At 36.1% G+C, this 19,230-nt stretch overlaps 1 protein-coding gene across 11 annotated transcripts in view; it reads right to left on the minus strand.

Annotated features, from left to right (window-relative positions):
- LOC110618156 (calcium-transporting ATPase 10, plasma membrane-type) overlaps nt 1-19,230 on the minus strand; it is a 51,123-nt gene that overhangs the window by 3,844 nt on the left and 28,049 nt on the right. For all 11 annotated transcript variants that reach the window (XM_021761227.2, XM_043957274.1, XM_043957269.1 and 8 more), the window contains 19 exons: nt 11,273-11,356; nt 11,107-11,189; nt 10,915-11,023; nt 10,789-10,844; nt 10,479-10,521; nt 10,297-10,380; nt 9,594-9,731; nt 9,433-9,498; nt 9,247-9,345; nt 5,713-5,823; nt 5,401-5,571; nt 4,395-4,454; nt 3,314-3,478; nt 3,078-3,194; nt 2,598-2,696; nt 2,180-2,317; nt 1,951-2,051; nt 716-761; nt 477-611 (listed from right to left, as the gene is read on the minus strand). In XM_021761227.2, the coding sequence (XP_021616919.1) occupies nt 477-611; nt 716-761; nt 1,951-2,051; nt 2,180-2,317; nt 2,598-2,696; nt 3,078-3,194; nt 3,314-3,478; nt 4,395-4,454; nt 5,401-5,571; nt 5,713-5,823; nt 9,247-9,345; nt 9,433-9,498; nt 9,594-9,731; nt 10,297-10,380; nt 10,479-10,521; nt 10,789-10,844; nt 10,915-11,023; nt 11,107-11,189; nt 11,273-11,356 (1,905 nt within the window). The remainder of the gene's footprint in view (nt 1-476; nt 612-715; nt 762-1,950; nt 2,052-2,179; nt 2,318-2,597; nt 2,697-3,077; nt 3,195-3,313; nt 3,479-4,394; nt 4,455-5,400; nt 5,572-5,712; nt 5,824-9,246; nt 9,346-9,432; nt 9,499-9,593; nt 9,732-10,296; nt 10,381-10,478; nt 10,522-10,788; nt 10,845-10,914; nt 11,024-11,106; nt 11,190-11,272; nt 11,357-19,230) is intronic.

Below are 19,230 nucleotides of genomic sequence, written 5' to 3' on the forward strand. Positions count from 1 at the left end.
GTGTACTGTGACAACAAAGCTACCATCAATATAGCTCACAATCCGGTTCAACATGACCCAACGAAGCACATAGAGATTGATCGACACTTCATTTCATTAAAGAGAAGTTAATAATGACTTGAGGTTAGGTCATGTGACTTCCGATGAACAGTTAGCTGATGTGTTTATCAAAGGACTTAGCAACAAGACCTATCACACTTTGGTTTACAAGTTGAACATATGTGATATCTATACACCAATTTGAGGGGGAGTGTTAAAGACCAACATAGAAGGTTCCTAATTAGGAGGATTCAAATCTTTGGGATCCTAATTAGGTTTGATTATAGGGATTTTATTTTTATTGTAAATATTTTTAGGTCGATTTTGTTTATGTATAAATACTCAATCCTTGTAAAGATCAATTCAATCGGAATAAAATAAAAAATTCCTCTCAAAATTCTTCAAGAATATGCTAATTTATAGAGCAAGGGACTAACCTGACACAGCACAAATGAGTTGAATATTATTGTATTCTTCACTTTGTTTGCGTACTCAGCATTATCATGCTTCAAATCTAATAAACTTTTTCCTCGGAAATTAAGAATAAGCAACACGGTCACCTGATACGCTGCCTGAATTTTCAAATACAAGTAAAATTACTGAAAACATGCTTGTTATGAATTTCATAACAGTTATCATTTGTACCTGAAAATAATATAAACAAGAAATCATTTACCTGTATCAGCAGGTTCCTCCACATGATATTTGTTATCAGAGGTTCCCTAAATAAATGATATGACATGAGCAAATTTACATAACATCTAAAATGCAAAATGGAATTGCCTAAGCTGGTTTGTTAACAGAGCTGAATCTCTGAAAAGTGAACAAAAGATGCCAAGTAGACATAAAACAATAGAATTAAAGTCAAAAATCCATTTTTCTTGGACTACCAAAAATTGAAAATTAGCAACTCCTTGCCTCGTAAGCAAGGACAAAGCAATTTATTAAAGAAAAATTCACAATCCCAACAAATATTACAGTTTGCATAAGTTGACTTATCGAACATGTTAACCTTATTGAACATGTTTATGAAAAAGAGGTGACCGACTTAGAGATGATAAACAGCTTAACCTTGGGAAGACGTAGTCAGTTTCAAGTGACTGGAAGATTAGTAGGTGCTAATCTCGCATTGGTTTGATATAGGATAATATGCTCCTTATAAGACTTTGGACACTCTTATAAGACTTTGGACACTCTCTCTCTCCCTTGATCTAGTTCTTGGGTGTGAGTTAGACCTGGTCCTTTTTATTAAGATGGTACCAAAGCCTCTCGATCTACATTGGGCCTCACATAAGTGTTCCACACTCTAGGTGTATGGCACTGGGTGGGTGTGAGGAGGGTGTGTTAGTCCCGTATTGGTTTGAGGGCTTGGATGCTCCTCCCCATTTGTGTCAGCTTTTGAGTTAGCTTTTAATGTAAGTTAGACCAAGTCCATTTTCTCAAGATTAAAAAAAAAAGCAGCATAAATTTCTGTTGTAACTGAAGTACCATCCAAACTTATTGGATAAGTTGAACCTTAAACTTAAGGATCATGTCAACCAACTAAAAAAATCTGTGCAATAATTTAAAAGAAAGAATATTAGAATTTGAAAAATAAATGAATATCAAGCCCTTGCTTATAAATATCATGCTAATATTGTATATCCAACCACTTTTAACTTTTAGATTACCCACTCGATTATGTCTGATTGGTGGGGGCACACAATAAGGCCAAGGATCAGGGCCAACCCTAGCTAAACCCACCTAAAGAGTCTTGCTGCAAGCAACCACTTCAATATCCTAGCTTTATCCAACATAGCTCACCTTCAGCTATAGATATTTTGAGCTCCATTTTACCATATTCTTGGAGATAGTCTAATTATGATGATATAACATTTGTACGTCAAGGAGCAGCCATCATAACATTCTTACCTTCGACCAACAGGGGAACGATGCATTAGGTGATCAGTAGGTGGTTCAGTGGCCAACGCCAATGCTCCTAGAGTATCCATGATAAGGTTAACCCAGAGAAGCTGTACAGCAAGAGGAGAAAGATTAACCCAAGTATGCAAAAAAAAAAAAAGTGTAAACGTTACGCCTTTATTTTTCATGTTGTACGTCTGACAATCTACTTTTCTCCTGGAAAGATGAATCCACATACCTGAACAGCATTTAATGGCACATCACCAGATGAGATTGCAGCCACAACATTTATGATGAGAGCTGCAACATTAACTGTGAGCTGAAACTGGATAAATTTTTGAATATTTGCATACACAGATCTACCCCATCGAACAACCTACATACAACAGAATCTAATGTGTTGGTACTTCCACTGATTGAAAAAATCGAATATTGTATTTATTTCAAGAGGTTTTTTTTTTTTAATCAGACCCGAATAGCAGGCAGAGGGTTCAAGAGTAATTATACTATTCTGCATAAATGGCAATAGAATGCAGAATAGCAAGGCTGAGATCTCACCAATGAAATTCAACATTTGCAAACAAGGAATTACAAAAACCTGACACTAGTCCTGCTCCATAATTGGATATCATTGACACTTTTGATTCCAAACAAACCTTCACAACAGAAGCAAAGTTATCATCCAGGATAATGATATCTGAGCTTTCCTTGGCGACTTCTGTTCCTTGAATGCCCATTGAAAGGCCGATATCCGCCTGAACATACAATGACACTAATAATAATGACAAAAAACAAAAATAAAATTAAGAAAATAAAAATAAGATGGAAACAACACATAAGTGCATGTGTGCACACCCCACACAAACAGTTGAAGAAAAAGAGCAACACTGGAAGAATGGTTGAAGAAAAGGAACAACACAGAAAGATTAGAATTATTAAGATCATAAATATTATAGTGTGACCACAAGTGATCTGTTGACATAAAAACAAAAACCAAATAACTAGAGATTCAAGTGATCGAAAACCAAGCAATAGTTGCAATTTATTGATCACTATTTATTCAATTCCAGTTCTCTAACAAAATCTTTTCAACATACAAATAATTCATGGATTTCAAATACAAGAACTGAACAAACCTCATGCAATGCAGGAGCATCATTTGTACCATCTCCAGTTACAGCAACAACATGTCCCTTTTTTCTCAATGCTTGCACAAGCAGAAGCTTGTCATTTGGAGAAGATCGTCCCATTACCTACAGAGTATATTGTGCTTGTGTCAAAATTAACAAATTTATCGCCTGGATAAACTATTAGGATATGAAAGATGCAAGACGAACAGAAAGAATTTCAAACATGGACCCATAGTTCATACCAATATCTTCTCAACATGTTTTTCCCTTTCTTCAACCGAGTATTCTCGAAAAACTCTTCCTTCAATAAGGGTGGGCTCCACAGCATCTTCATCTAAACCTAGTATTCCACATTCCAAAGCAATTGCTCTAGCAGTCTGAAGGTTATCGCCAGTGACCATACGCACCTATGGAAAGACGGGGAAATAGAAGATTCTTTTAAATTAGATCCGCAGCTTGTCATGATATAGTGTGCCAACATTAGAACGACTGTGAAAGTGCACTCATCTGATTGCAACGATTCAACGGACAACACTAAATCTCATATGCTTGCAACTTTCAAAACGACAACTGTATAACTATTTATTTTATGGGGAGGCTATAACTAACAGGTTCCACTTTATTTAATGACTTAAGACATGAACAAGCCACACCAATACCATGGCATCAATCAAAACCATATCAAATAGTTTCATACAGAAGATACCAGGGTTTTCAGTAATAGAAAAGGGTACAGAAGTCTTCTTTAATTGATGATTATGTCAATTTCAATCATTTGCAGGGAGTTGGGTAGGGGTTTGAGACCTCTCCACTCCATATGACAGGTATCCAACTCCAACCACAAAGGTAATGTCCTAATGGAACCAAAACAGTTTACTTTGTTATTACATTAGGTCTTCAAAATGTACAGCAATCTGCATAAGCAATACAGCATCAATGCTTTGGATATGTGATATATGGCATTGCCAAAATAGACTGATATAGGACATGCAATCAACATCGCAACATATATCCAAAGTATTAGGACGGAAAAACAACACAATCAAGCTGATTGTGTATGTATGATTCAGAAGAGCATGTAGAAAACAATTATAAGCATATATCTAATCCCCATTTTTCAGTAGTCCAAACAAAAGAATGCATGGGATTTTACATATTGTCACAAAATACCACTCCCAATTTCAAATTATACAAGCTCAAAAATAATTAATAAAATAAAAACCAATAAAGAGGACAGCAAATATTACAACAAACAAGTGAGAAATATTTCATCGCTCACAGTAACATGCTCTCAACATATCAAATTTGACATCACAGAAGTACCTTCACACCAGCGCTTTGACATAGTTGCACTGCTTCTTTGACACTGGGTCGGCATGGGTCCTGCATGCAATTTCAACAAAATTTAGCATACTGCACACATGTTCACAATTTCTGTAGTCTTGGGAAGAAATGAATCCACAAATTTTATGACACCCATTGGCAATTCCACCCATCAAATTTATCCTTCAAAAACTATTTATTTCAAATTCCATTTCATTTATATCAAACTCGATTCACTTGGGATAATTCCCACTTGCAAGTGAATTCCATGGCATAGCTCTAAATTTCAAAAATAAATGGAACCAAAATGCCTAAAGCAAAAACACCACTATCATTTATATCCCAATATACCATCTCTCAGTGACCTCTTCGATAATTGTCAAGCTAAAATATAAATAGATTTGATTCTCTTTATATAAAATCTATAATAACTAAAATTATTTACTTTTTAGAATATGCGTAGGACAAATCTTAATGCATCTGATGTGTATTAATTCATATCCTAAATTTAATCAAGTACATTCATTACCAAAATATCTTTTTTTTTAAACCTTGCACAATGTTTTCACATGGAAAACTACATAACACTCATATAAGTATGTATTTGTGTTGCCGACATAAAATAGGGTATGAATTTCTTTTTTAACATAATGTAACTACTTCATGACATTTAAATAAAGAAATAAAAATAAGAAAACTCTACAAGGCATATGGATACTTTTAATCTGGCATTGTGGACTGTATTTTATCAACAAAAGAATTTGATAGAATAGCTGATACATAGAGTTATTGATAGCAAAAAGTCAGCTATCTCCTTTCTTTTTAAAATAAAACATTACTGTGTCACCTCTCTAAGAATCAATGTTGAACAAAAAGTAATGTCAAATACAAAGAAATCCATCAGTGATCAATTTAGAGAAAAAAAAATAAAAAATAAAAAGACTACAGTGAAAAATAAAAATGTTGCACTACAATGGTTCAGTGTGATTTCAAAGGGAATTAATACCTTTAAGCCAATAATAGCTAGCAAAACAAGATCATCCTCTGGTAATGACCATCGACTCAGCTCCTCTTCACCAACTGGAACTTTGTCCATCTCATAAGATCGATATGCAATAGCAATACAGCGCAAACTGCTTGCTGCCATATCTTCGATAGCTTTCTTGAAAAGAAGAGCCTGTAAACAAAACATGAATTGAAAACTTGCCTAAAATAAAAAGCAAAGGATAAAATAACATTTAGGTTTAAAAGAAATATGAGTTATGACCCTCAATTTGTAACAAATAGAAAAATCAGAAAGTAGGGCTTTTCAACTCGCCTTTTCATCATCCATTGGGATGATGTCATCATTTCCATCAATGTAAGCTGTACATGAGGATAAGACTATTTCAGCAGCTCCCTTCCAGTGTATACGAACTTCAGAATCAGGCTGTAAATGCAATAGAATTTTAAAATCAAGAAGTCATCACAAGTGCGACAGTATGACTCAATCATAGTTACTCATGAAAAACTCCAAACTTAAAACATATATCCAGAAAGTTGAGGAATAACAAGTTATAAAGCTGTATTCCTAAATATGTTTCAAAAAGATATACACAAGACAACTTTTTGCTTAAACAATTTCCTACATTTAATATCACAAACAAATTTCCAATATTTCATACATAGTAAATTTGGAAAAATGTAGAGAAAGAGCAAGAACTATGGTTCCCCATCAACTTCTTGAATGTAAAAAAACATCCCTACGTACAGAAACTGTACTGCACTACCTCGGTCCATTTTTTTGAAACCCTTGATGACTAGTTCAACAAAGATAACAGGTTAAAAAAAATAATGATGTCATCTGGGAAGCAAGTGGACAAACCATTTGATCAAGAATTCAATGCCCATTCATATTCTTAGAATATTAATATTATCGGGTTCTTTTCCAAAAGGGTGCATCTAGAAAAAATATAGGCAAAAGACTCAAATTAGCCCTTAAATTATACTCTATGTTAAATTTGGGTCAGGCCTAACTCACCCCAAAAACTAGCTCAAGGAGGAGGATTGCCTATGGCCCATATAAGGGGCACATAACCCCTTTCCACAACCGATGTGGGATTCGACACACCCCCACGCCCATAATTCCTATTGGTGCGTAGCATATTTATAAGGCGCCCAACATCGGATGGGGAGGTTCTGATACCATGTTAAATTTGGACCAGGCCTAATCCACCCCAAAAGTTAGCTCAAGGAGAAGGATTGCCTATAGCCCATATAAGGGGTACACAACCCCTTTCCACAACCGATGTGGGATTCAACACTCTAATATTCAATTTAGCCCTCCATTAAATTTTGGGTTAAATTATGCTCTTAATATTTTAATTTTGAGTAAATAAACCTCATAAATTTAAATTTTAGATAAAGTCTACCCAATTTCTATCAAGTGACAGTACGTGATATAACATCCGTTAATTTCTCATCTCTATCACCATGAAAATCCAACTCTTATATTCTCATCTCAATGGAGTTCCTAAGGCCTGGGCTGATATCATGCTTGTAGAAAAAGAGCTTATTAGCTGGACTTAGCGCAATAAGAGGAACACCTAGCACGGCAAATCCAAAGAATTCATGTTCATTAGCTTTGTCCTCTAGTTCCGAGAAGAACAGGTTCTTGAAACTGAAAAGAAGTCCTTTAGCCCCGAGAGCCTAAGAATTTCAAGTGACAGAATATCTAGCAAGTTCCATTGAAGCTTATCCCCTTATGCCAGGTAGAACGTTCTGGGTAGCAGTCTCTTCAAGCAATAGCATAGTCAACTGCAAATTTTGTTGAAGGGCTAGCTTGGCTATTAGAAAATGCTTTAAGGACTTATTAGGCCTTTAGCCAAAATATATCTAGAGAAGGGGTAAGAATTTATTTTTAAATCGCCGCGAGTTTGGCCGCTAATAGTCCAGTCACTAATGTTATTCTTGCATATATATAACCTTCTTTTTTTTTGCATATATACAACTTTTTTTGTTAAAAATCAAGACCATGGGAAAATCAAATATAATTCTTGAGAATTTTCTAAAAATTCTCAAGTTATTTATCCATGGACTCAAAAAGAAAATTAGAAGAAAATATTATTTCAACAAACCCTAAATTTAATATTGCATCAAAAAAACAGAAACTTTATGGTAAAAACTTGAAGAATGTTATAAAGAATTCAAAAGTAAATTTTCATAATTTTTTGACATTTAAAAATATTTTTGCATGGTTCTAAAACAAAATACAATAAATAAAATTTTTGAAGCCCAAATTATTTCTGCATTAAATATAGAACTTACATTAGAAAAAAATATATATTTTTTGAAGGAGCCCAAAAATCTTTTCCATAATTTTCTTTAAGTGACTAGCTATTTAAAATTGATTTTTGTATGTTACAAAGAAATAAAACTCAAGTTAGCCAAAAACTTAAGCAAGTCGTAATAATCTTTTAGGACTTGCCCAAGTCATATTACATAAACACGAGAAGTCACAATCACAATCCATATTGATACTACGCTTTAAAATTTTCTCCTTATTTTAAGTCTTTTCAAACACGATTTGGTATTGACCAACCAAATTCACCTCTTGGGGAAATAAATTTTTGCTCACCCCCTTCACCTCAAATATGTTTCCTACCTACACCCTTGCAAGAAAAAGCTCAATCCTACTCATATAGGAGGATGGAAAGAAGAGAAATATATATGCCACTCATATAACTAGTTGCAAAATAGGAAAGAAATGTATCTAGTCTTTTTTATGGAAAGGAGAGAAATTTTGTCCTTATAAAATTTAATCCTTTTATTACATTTCAATCTCTTGTATTTAAGTTGAATAACATTTTATTGTTTTTTTAGAAGAATACATTTTAATTTCTTGTATTTGATCTTTCATGTAAATTAAAAATTATTTTTTATCAAAAAAAACTTAAGGACTATTAACATAGTGCAATTCCTACAACCATCAAATGCCCATGGAGATTAGCTTCGAACATGCTTAGATATAGTACCACATAGGAGGGTAGCAATTCAATGTTATCAAGGCAAGAGGTAACCATAAGGTGACAAAGCCTCCTATCACCTTAGGCGGGAGGCAAGATGATGCCTTACTAAATAAATATATAATTAATATATCAATAATTAAATAATAATAATAATAAAAGTGATAATTAATTAAATAATAATATTAACTAATAGTAAAATAATATTAAAATTTCTAAATTATATAGATTATATTTATGCTACATAATAGAATAATATAATAGAATAATCTACAATAATAAATAATAATATTAGTTGATATAAAATATAAATATAGAATATAAATCTAATACAGACTAATAATATAATATATAATAAAAAATATAAATATAACTAAATATATTATATTAATTTTCTGTAGATAAATATTATTGATAAATAAACAAATATTATTTATAACATATTTATATTAATATTCTATTTCCATACTACTAATACTAAAATAATTTATTATATACTACTAATATCAAGGGAAAAGCAAAAAAGGTGAAGAAAAGTCAAAAAGATTCCCATGTCTTTTCTTCTTCCAAAGAAAAAAAAAAGGTGATTTTTAAACGTAATTTTGCATTTTAGATTGTTGGAATTGTGTTTGTTTGTTGTGTTTTAGTTGAAATCATGGGATTTGTGGTTGGGTATTTGTTTGATCTGAAATGGGAAGAAACAGATGGACTGAACCGAAAATTTTTGTTTGATTTGGTTACTCCCTTAATTTGTTTGGTTTGGTAGCTTTAATATGCATTTCAATTCTTACAGCACACCCTTAATAATAAGCCAACTAATCTTCCCTATCACAATCAAGTAAGATTACCAGTTGTAATGCTACACCGCCTCTTTTTTTCTGTGAGTTGAATGGGAAAACATGAATAACAGTAGATTCTGATCGGACAGCATCAAAATTCATGCCCATCTATAAATAAAGAAAAAGGTAACCATAATTAGTTTAAGAATTCAAACTTCACCTAGTTGACAAAAAAGACATAGTTACAAAAGAAACCTTGACTCCCCAAACAAGAATTGCCTTCTCTGTTGGTGATCCAGAAACCTCTAGGTCTCCCCCACCCTGCCAAAGAGCAATGATGAAACAGATCATGGTGTATATTAGCTTGAATTCTGCTTGGTTACACAGCTCGTACAAAAAATACTAAGTGTACTTACCTCAGGAATAAAAACACTGCCATTTGTATTCTGTGCAATGCCTTCAATAAGTAATGACAACAGCTTAGGAGACAACTGTGACTTATTTTCTGGAGGATCAACTTTTTTGCCACCGACATAAGCATCAACAACAGTCATCTGTGAATAATAGAAACAGTTACTTGGGGAATTAAGGAAAAAAAATTGTCCACACCTCTATGATCAAACAGAGAAGTGTTGCAGCAAGCAACTCTTTCCTTGTGACAAATCAAACATGCTCCTAGACAATTTTCTTCCACAGCATACCCAATTTCCGTAGGCCTACAATATTATCAATGTTTAAAAGCTTATCATCCCCTAAATTGACATGGTCTGAGCTCTAACGAGATACAAACTGGAATTGCATCACAGTCCCTGCCCCTTTTCCATAAATCTCTAAAACACATCAAGAAGCATGAAACACCCTCCTGCAACTAGAAGAACTCTGTCCATATCTCTTTGATCAAAAAGAAAGAATTGCAGCAGCAAACTCTTTCCTTGCAACAAATCAAACATGATACACAGAATATAATCAATGTTTAAAATCTTATCATCCACTAAATTGACATGGTCCAAACTCTAAACAGATACAAAATGAAATAGTATCAAAATCTCTTCCACTTCTCCATATAGAACTATGCAAAAAAACACACACACACACACATAAAAGTACATAACAATTTACCTGATTCAGGGTTAAAGTTCCAGTCTTGTCACTGCAAATGGTTGTTGCAGAACCCATGGTTTCACAGGCAGAAAGCCTGCGCACCTGCAATTTGATCTCTATTGAGCACAAGTAGTCAAATTTGACAAAAGAAACAACCAAAAGTAAAAACCAAAAGTAAAAAATAAGGAAAATAAACATACCAAGGCCTTATCTGCCATCATTTTTCTCATAGAGTAGGCAAGACTGTCATAAAGAAAATTTTAGAATGCAAACAAGAATGGACAAATCCAAAAGATATCACAATGGAAGCAGCAAACGTGGTCAACTAGCATTATTTGCCATAAAAGGTGGAAGTTAATCAGATACAGAAATCAATAACCCATACCACTTCAAATGATAACAAGAGAGGAGGTGATGGTGTAAATTGTAATGCACTATTGTGAACAGTATTTTGATGTTTACACAAAATTAAAAATACATAAGAGACGTTTTCTATGAAAAGAAACTTACGTTAAAGTAACAGCTAAAGGAAGACCTTCAGGCACTGCAACTACAACGATGGTGACCTAAAAACTCTAAACATCAGTTGACCACAAAAGTGAATAAAGACTAGCATCTGACTAGAAGTGCACGTACCGCCACAGTAAGGATTTTAATGGCTCCATCTACTGCATCACTAACACTAGTTTTACCCGCTTTAAACCGAATTTTTCCATCTGGATCCTTCCCATGACCAGTAAAGAATCTATTGGAACATAAATTGGATGAACAATAATGTACATAAACACAGATATCCACACACACTCGGAGACAAAAAGCACCAGTTACCTGATCATAAGGACAACCAAGACAAGCAGAGCCACAGTCAGTCCAACAATACCAATAAAAGTCGCAACTCCATTTAAGCGCACCTACCAGTCATCATTCACAAAAATGAGCACAGATTATAAAAACCAATTCAAACCTAACTAAAAACAGTGATGAGAAAAGCAACCTGCAAGGGTGTCTCTTCACCAGTGTCTTCTGAAATGCTAGCCATAAGCAACCCCCACTCAGTGTTAATACCAACACTTGTCACCTGTAAAGAAGATGAAAGTAAGCCACGAATAAAAGTTGAGACCACCTTTTGCTTCCTTGTTTTTATTTTTGCTCGGAAAAAAGAGGTTTCTTATGTACTTGAACTGAAAAGGTAGGTTCTAAGTGTCATTAAACGAGTTAAGTTGTAATGCCCCCTCATTAGGTGAAAGCATCACCTATAACAATTTTAGGAAAATCATACAATACGAGAAAAATACAAAAACAGGTAGCTGAAACATGTGTATGAGATCAAACACTCATGGGAAAGAGAAAAAGAATAAAGCAAACTGAACCTTCTATAAAAATATATGTACTTGACATTTCATCCTGACAGAGCAGTTTAATACATTAGAAAGATCGTTACCAGGCAAATCACTGCTAAGATTTATAGGTACAGGAAAATCTTGTGAAAAAAGTAAAATTTAACAAAAAAAAAACCTTGTGGGCAGGGTTAGGTAATGGGGAAAGAAAAGTTATAAATTTATGCTGATAGATAATAAATGGAGAAATACATATATATATGAGTGTGTTCGATAATGAAATCTGATCCACAGAGTACTCTAAATTTTGGTTATGAAGCTTTATAAAGCTATCAACTCACAATAAACCTTTCAGAATTTCCATTTTTTTTCCCTTGTTTCCTCCTTTGGGCCGGTTAATATTTTCAAAAAAAAGGTGTTATAAGTTATAAAAAGTCAATATGTTAATATAGAAAGTAAATATTGATAGATAAGTCAGTTGCTTAATCTTAGGGATTGTATAATCATAGAATTGATTTTCCTTCCTGTTTAGATATTGTCTCTCATGTATAAATAGGTTGTAATCTTTCTTGTGAGATAATAACAAATATTATATTTCTACATGGTATCAGAGCCTTTCTCATAGAGATTTAATTTTTTCTCTCTCATCAAGTTTTAATTTTTTTTTTTTTGAGACCTAGGGCTCTGTTCATTTCGGTTACCCATAAAGGGTAACATTTGGATTTCACCGTCTTTAGTGTTGCCACACCGTCCCCTTGTCAGATCTGAAGTTTGTTTGCCGTTTGGGTGTTGGGTGGAGGTGTTTTAGGTACTATTCATATTCGGGTACTGTTGATCGGCACTGTTCACGGATACTGTTGATCGGTACTGTTCATCGGTACTGTTCACGGGTACTGTTCATCGGTACTGTTCACGGGGTACTGTTCACGCCGGGTACTGTTTTCTGATTCTATGTTTCTTTTGTTGCTATCGTTTTGGGTTGGTTGTCCTTATGGCTGAAGTTAAAACCACCACCGTAACTGATGTGATTCCTATGATGACTAAAATCACGGAACACAAATTGAATGGATCTTCCGATCAGGGAATTTTGATATCTGCATATGAGTATGCACAATTCATCCAATACCAGGCATCTCTAAAATCCTCTAATTCCTCCTCTATCACTGCAATTGCCGAGTCAGGTAACTCTACTGCATGTCTTGTGTCTTCATCTTCCAAATGGGTTATTGATTTTGGTGCTACCGATCATATGTCAAGTAATTCTACCCTTTTGTCCAATCTTGGGTCTCATACATCGCCTTCTTATGTTACTCTTGCTGATGGCACTAAATCTTCTGTCATGGGTTCTGGTCATGTCAACTTAACCCCTTCTCTTTCTGTATCCTCTGTGTTATGTCTCCCTAAGTTCGCATTTAATTTGCTTTCCGTGAGTAAACTCACTCGTGCATTGAATTGTTGTGTCTCATTCTTTCCTGATCACTGTGTTTTTCAGGATCTTTCGACGAAGCAAATTATTGGTAGAGGGAGCGAGTCAGAGGGTCTTTACATCTTGGATCAGCAACTATCTCGATCTCCCCAATCTCTGGTATGCTCCACGCGTTTAACTCCTTTTGATGTTTATTGTCGTTTGGGGCATCATTGTCTCTCGGCTTTGAAGAAGTTATACCCACAATTTCATTCTTTGTCTATTCTAGATTGTGAGTCTTGTCAATTTGCCAAACATCATTGTTTACCTACACTGCCTCGAGTCAATAAACGGGCTTCGTCCCCCTTTGAGTTAGTCCATTCAGATGTTTGGGGTCCTTGTCCTGTTGTGTCTAAGTCTGGCTTTAAGTATTTTGTTACTTTTGTTGATGATTTCTCTCGTACTACTTGGTTATTTTTAATGAAGAGTCGTTCAGAATTATTTTCTATTTTTTGTGCATTTTATGCTGAAATCCAAACCCAATTCAATACTTCCATCCGTATATTGCAAAGTGTTGACTTATTTACTAATCCTAGCTGATTCTAGGGATTTGATTTGATCTGATTAGGATCCTTAATTATCTCTGTAATTATTATTTAATTATTTGCTTCCTGTTTAGATATGGTTCTCTGTGTATAAATAGTCATGTAGTCCAATTGTAAAGATTAAAAAGTGAAATACAAGAATACTCAAAATTTTCCCCAAAATTCTTCATGGTATCAGAGCCTTTTCCTGATTTTTTTGGGTCCAAATTCAATTTTTCCTCTTTAGGGTTTCAAAACCCTAGATCTACCTTTTTGGTACTAACCCATTTAGGAGCCTCTCATTCTCTCACCACCGGCACCAGGAGAACTACCGGACTGCCGCCGGCCGATCAACCAGCTTCGACGCCGGAAAAGCCTGCGCGTGAGGCTCACGCGCCACCCCTTCCCGGCGCGTGACCCGGCACTTCCCGGCGCGTGACCCATCGCTTGTCACTGCTTTGCTGCTCCGATCACTCCGGCGACGATTCCGATCATCTTTCCGGCCTTCCCGTGCTGCTACCCGGTCTTTTTGGTGAATCGATTGGGCTCTCTTCTGTGTACAACATTGGATACCTCCTATTCTGTCACAGTTTATAAACCTTTACCATGGCAGAAGGTAAAAGGATGTCAATGACAGAAGGTAAAAGGGTGTCGATAGCAGAAGGTAAAAGAGTCTCGATTCCTAACTCTGATTACTCATTCTTTAGTGTCACATCTGACTTTGTAAAGTTAGGTAATGCTTCATCTCTTCATAATATTCCATGGATTATCGATTCTGGTGCGAATAGACACATGACAGGTTCTTCTAAAGGCTTTCTCAATTATTTTCCTTCCCTAACCAAAGATAGTGTCAAAATTGTTGATGGCTCTTTTACTCCCATATCCGGAACAGGTTCTGTTATATGCACATCCAATATTAAATTATCATCTGTCCTCCATGTTCTCCACTTTCCTGTCAACCTTTTATCTGTTAGTGCGATCACTAATGCCCTTAATTGTAAAATTGAATTCTTTCCTGGTCATTGTGTTATTCAGGATCTTCAAACAGGAAAGAGGATTGGTAATGGTAGACTGCATGATGGCTTATATATGTTGGAGGGTGATCCAGGTTCTTCGATATCTCAAGCCTGTTTTGGAGAAAATAAGGATGTCAATCAGGAAATAATACAGTGGCACAGACGGTTAGGGCATCCATCATTCTTTACCTTAGAAAAACTTTATCCTAATTTGTTTGCTAAAACTCAGTTTGATTCTCTATTTTGTGATGCTTGTGAGTATGCTAAACACACTAGAACATCCTATCCTTTGAGTCATAATAAAAGTCAAATTTCTTTTGCGACTATTCATTCTGATGTTTGGGGGCCTACTCAAACTGTCTCCTTATCTGGTAATCGATGGTTTGTCACCTTTATTGATTATTGCACTCGAATGACTTGGGTCTATTTGATTAAAGCTAAAAGTGATGTCTTTTCTTGTTTTCAATCCTTTCATAAGATGGTTTGTACTCAATTTGATACTAAGGTGAAAATTTTGAGAACTGACAATGGAAAATAATACATGGATAGTAGCTTTTCTGCTTATTTGGAGAGTAATGGGATAATACACCAGACTAGTTGTCCTTATACTAGTGCTCAAAATGGCGTTGCTGAGAGGAAAAATAGGCATTTATTGGAGGTAGCTCGATCTCTAATGTTCACCATGAATCTACCCAAAGCATATTGAGGAGATGCAATTATTGCATCTGCTTATCTTATCAATAGAATGCCTCTCAAGACCCTTAACTTTATGAGTCCTTTGGCGGTTCTACAAGGGAAGAATTCATACGTTGTTCCACCAAAAATATTTGGGTATGTTTGCTTTGTCCATACTAGGACGGCAGGAAAACTGGATCCCAAGGCCCTTAAATGTGTGTTTGTTGGGTATTCTCCAACACAGAAGGGATACAAGTGTTATCATCCTCCCTCTAGGAAATACTTCGTTAGTATGGATGTTACCTTCCGAAAAACTGAACCCTACTTCAGTACCACCCACTCACCTCTTCAGGGGGAGAATAATGAGCAAGAAGAGGTGATCCCGAATTCTGTGATTCTGAATGATATGGTTCAACTAGAAAGTTTGAGTTCTAGTAGACAAAGGGAGATGTCCAATCAGGGAGAAAGAACTGGTCGTTTGGACAAGTCAAATTTGAGAAGGTATTCAAGGAGAGACAAGGCAGAAGAAGCTATTATGCAGTCTACTCGGAGTCGAGAATCTTATTCTGGTGAGTTACCCACAACTCTTTCTTCTGGTGAGTTACCCACAACTCTTTCTTCTGGTGAGTTACCCACAACTCTTTCTTCTGGTGAGTTACCCACAACTCTTTCTTCTGGTGAGTTACCCACAACTCTTGAATGTTTCAATGACTTAGATAAACCTATTGCACAAAGAAAAGGGGTCAGATCTTGCACTAAACACCCTATTTCTAACTTTGTTTCTTATGAATTTTTATCTCCTTCCTATAGAGCCTTTGCCTTGTCTATTTCCTCTGTGTCTATTCCACAGGATTGGAAGAAAGCTCTTGCAGATCCTAAATGAAAGAAAGCAATGATTGAAGAGATGAAAGCATTGGCTAAAAATGAGACTTGGGAGCTTGTCACTCTCTCACCTGAGAAGAAACTCGTTGGCTGTAAATGGGTGTTCACAGTGAAATACAAAGCTGATGGCACAATTGAACGGTTTAAAGCCAGATTGGTTGCTAAAGGATTCACCCAAACCTATGGAGTGGATTACCAAGAGACATTTGTCCCGGTTGCAAAAATGAACTCAATTAGAGTTTTGTTATCTTGCGCAGCCAACTTGGACTGGGACTTGCAACAGTTTGATGTGAAGAATGCTTTCCTCCATGGAGATTTAGAGGAAGAAGTGTTCATGGAAATTCCTCCTGGGTTCGCTGACGAGAAGACACAAGGAAAGGTGTGCAAATTAAAAAAGGCTTTGTATGGGCTAAAAAAATCTCCCAGAGCTTGGTTTGACAAGTTTAGCAGAGCCATGATGTCCTTTGGTTACCAACAAAGCAATGTTGATCACACTCTGTTTATCAAACATCATAAGGGTAAGATCACCCTTCTTATTGTGTATATTGATGATATAGTGGTGACAGGTGATGACAAAAAAGAAATGGCTCAACTAAAGAGGTTGTTGGCCCAGGAATTTGAAATCAAAGATCTGGGAAAACTGCAATATTTTCTAGGTATTGAGATGGCTAGATCAGAAAAAGGAATTTTCATCTCCCAAAGAAAGTATATTCTGGATCTTTTGGAAGAAACTGGTATGATGGGGTGTAAACCAGCAGAATCTCCCATTGAAAGTAATCACAAGCTGAAAGCAGGAACTGGTGAGTCCGTGGATATCGGAAGATATCAGAGATTGGTAGAAAGGTTGATTTATCTCTCACACACTCGACCGGATATAGCCTATGCTGTTAGCTTAGTCAGCCAATTCATGCATGACCCTCGCGAGACTCATATGCAAGCTGTACTTCGCATCTTGAGATACCTTAAGTCTGCGCCAGGAAAAGGGCTTCTTTACTCCAAACATGGTCACCTCCGAATTGAAACTTTTACGGATGTAGATTGGGCAAGATCTCTCGATGACAGGAGATCCACCTCTGGCTACTGCACAGTTGTGGGGGGAACCTTGTCACCTGGAGGAGCAAAAAACAAAGTGTTGTTGGTCGGTCAAGTGCGGAAGCAGAATACAGAGCAATGGCCCAAGGAGTATGTGAACTTTTATGGTTGCAGAAGTTATTGGAAGAGTTGAGATTGTCCGAGAGAGACAAGATAATCTTGTATTGTGACAATAAAGTTGTTATAAGTATAGCACAAAATCCAGTCCAACATGACCGAACCAAGCACATTGAAATTGATCGGCACTTCATTAAAGAAAAATTAACAGACGGTGTCTTGAGCCTAGTTCATGTGACTTCTACGGGGCAACTTGCGAATGTATTTACTAAAGGGCTTAACAACAAGATCTACCATAATCTGATTTGCAAGTTAGGCATGTGTGACATCTTTGCACCAACTTGAGGGGGAGTGTTGACTTATTTACTAATCCTAGCTAATTCTAGGGATTTGATTTGATCTGATTAGGATCCTTAATTATCTCTGTAATTATTATTTGATTATTTGCTTCCTGTTTAGATATGATTCTCTGCGTATAAATAGTCATGTAGACCAATTGTAAAGATTAAAAAGTGAAATACAATACTCAAAATTTTCCCTAAAATTCTTCACAAAGTGATAATGCTAAAGAGTATCTCTCTGGGGAATTTCAATCTTATTTGTTACAAAAAGGGATTCTTCAGCAGTCCTCTTGTGTTACCGCTCATTCACAAAATAGAGTTGCTGAAAGAAAAAATCGACATCTTCTTAAAGTAGCCAAAGCCCTCTTATTCCAAATGAAGGTACCTAAATGTTTTTGGGCTGATGCTGTATCCACTACTTGTTTTTTGATCAATCGCATGCCTTCATCATTCATGGTGATATCCCTTATAATATTTTGTTTTCCACTAAATCTTTGTTTCCTATTGAGCTACGTATCTTTGGTTGTACTTGTTTTGTTCGTGATGTTCGTCCACAGGTTACTAAATTGGATCCCAAATCACTCAAACGTGTCTTCCTTGGCTACTCTCGACGTCAGAAAGGGTATCATTGTTTTTCTCCTGATCTGAATTGATATCTTGTGTCTACGGATGTAACATTCTTTGAGTCCACTCCGTTTTTTCCGCCATCATCTGTTTATAACACCCAGGAGGAGGAAGATGACCTCTTGTTATACACTGTTCGCTCTCTATCTCCTCAGACTACTCCTACACCTTTCGCTCATGTGCCAGGTCGCCCTCCCATCTTTCATATGTATTCTAGACGCTTAGAAGACTCTGACTCCGTTCCGCTACCCACTTCTTCGTTGACCGATCCTGCTCCCACTGATCCTTCACTGTCTGATTTGGATTTGCCCATTGCTCTTCGCAAAGGTAAACGTACTTGCACTTATCCTATTTCATCTTGTGTCTCTTATGATCAATTATCCTCCTCTTCTCGTTGTTTTGTCACTGCTTTAGATTCTATTTCAATTCCCAAAACTGTTATTGAGGCTTTGTCCCATCCTGGTTGGCGTGCTGCAATGGAAGAGGAAATGACGGCCCTTGACACTAATGGTACTTAGGAGTTGATGTCCTTGCCCCCAGAAAAGCGGGCTATTGGGTGCAAATGGGTGTTTGCAGTGAAAGTAAACCCTGATGGATCTATTGCTCGCCTCAAGGCCCGTTTAGTGGCCAAAGGTTATGCACAAACTTATGGAGTTGACTATTCTGATACATTCTCCCCAGTTGCCAAGCTCGCATCTGTCCGATTGTTTATTTCCTTGGCGGCTACTCATGATTGGCCTTGCATCAACTGAATATTAAAAATGCTTTTCTTCATGGTGATCTTCAGGAGGAGGTTTATATTGAGCAACCACCTGGTTTTGTTGCTCCCCGTCAGGTAAGGTTTGTAGACTTCGAAAATCCCTTTATGGCTTGAAACAGAGTCCTCGGGCATGGTTTGGCAGGTTTAGTGAGGTGGTTCAATAGTTTGGAATGAAGATG

The sequence above is a fragment of the Manihot esculenta genome, chromosome 6 (genome assembly GCF_001659605.2).
Source record: "Manihot esculenta cultivar AM560-2 chromosome 6, M.esculenta_v8, whole genome shotgun sequence".
NCBI lineage: Eukaryota > Viridiplantae > Streptophyta > Magnoliopsida > Malpighiales > Euphorbiaceae > Manihot > Manihot esculenta.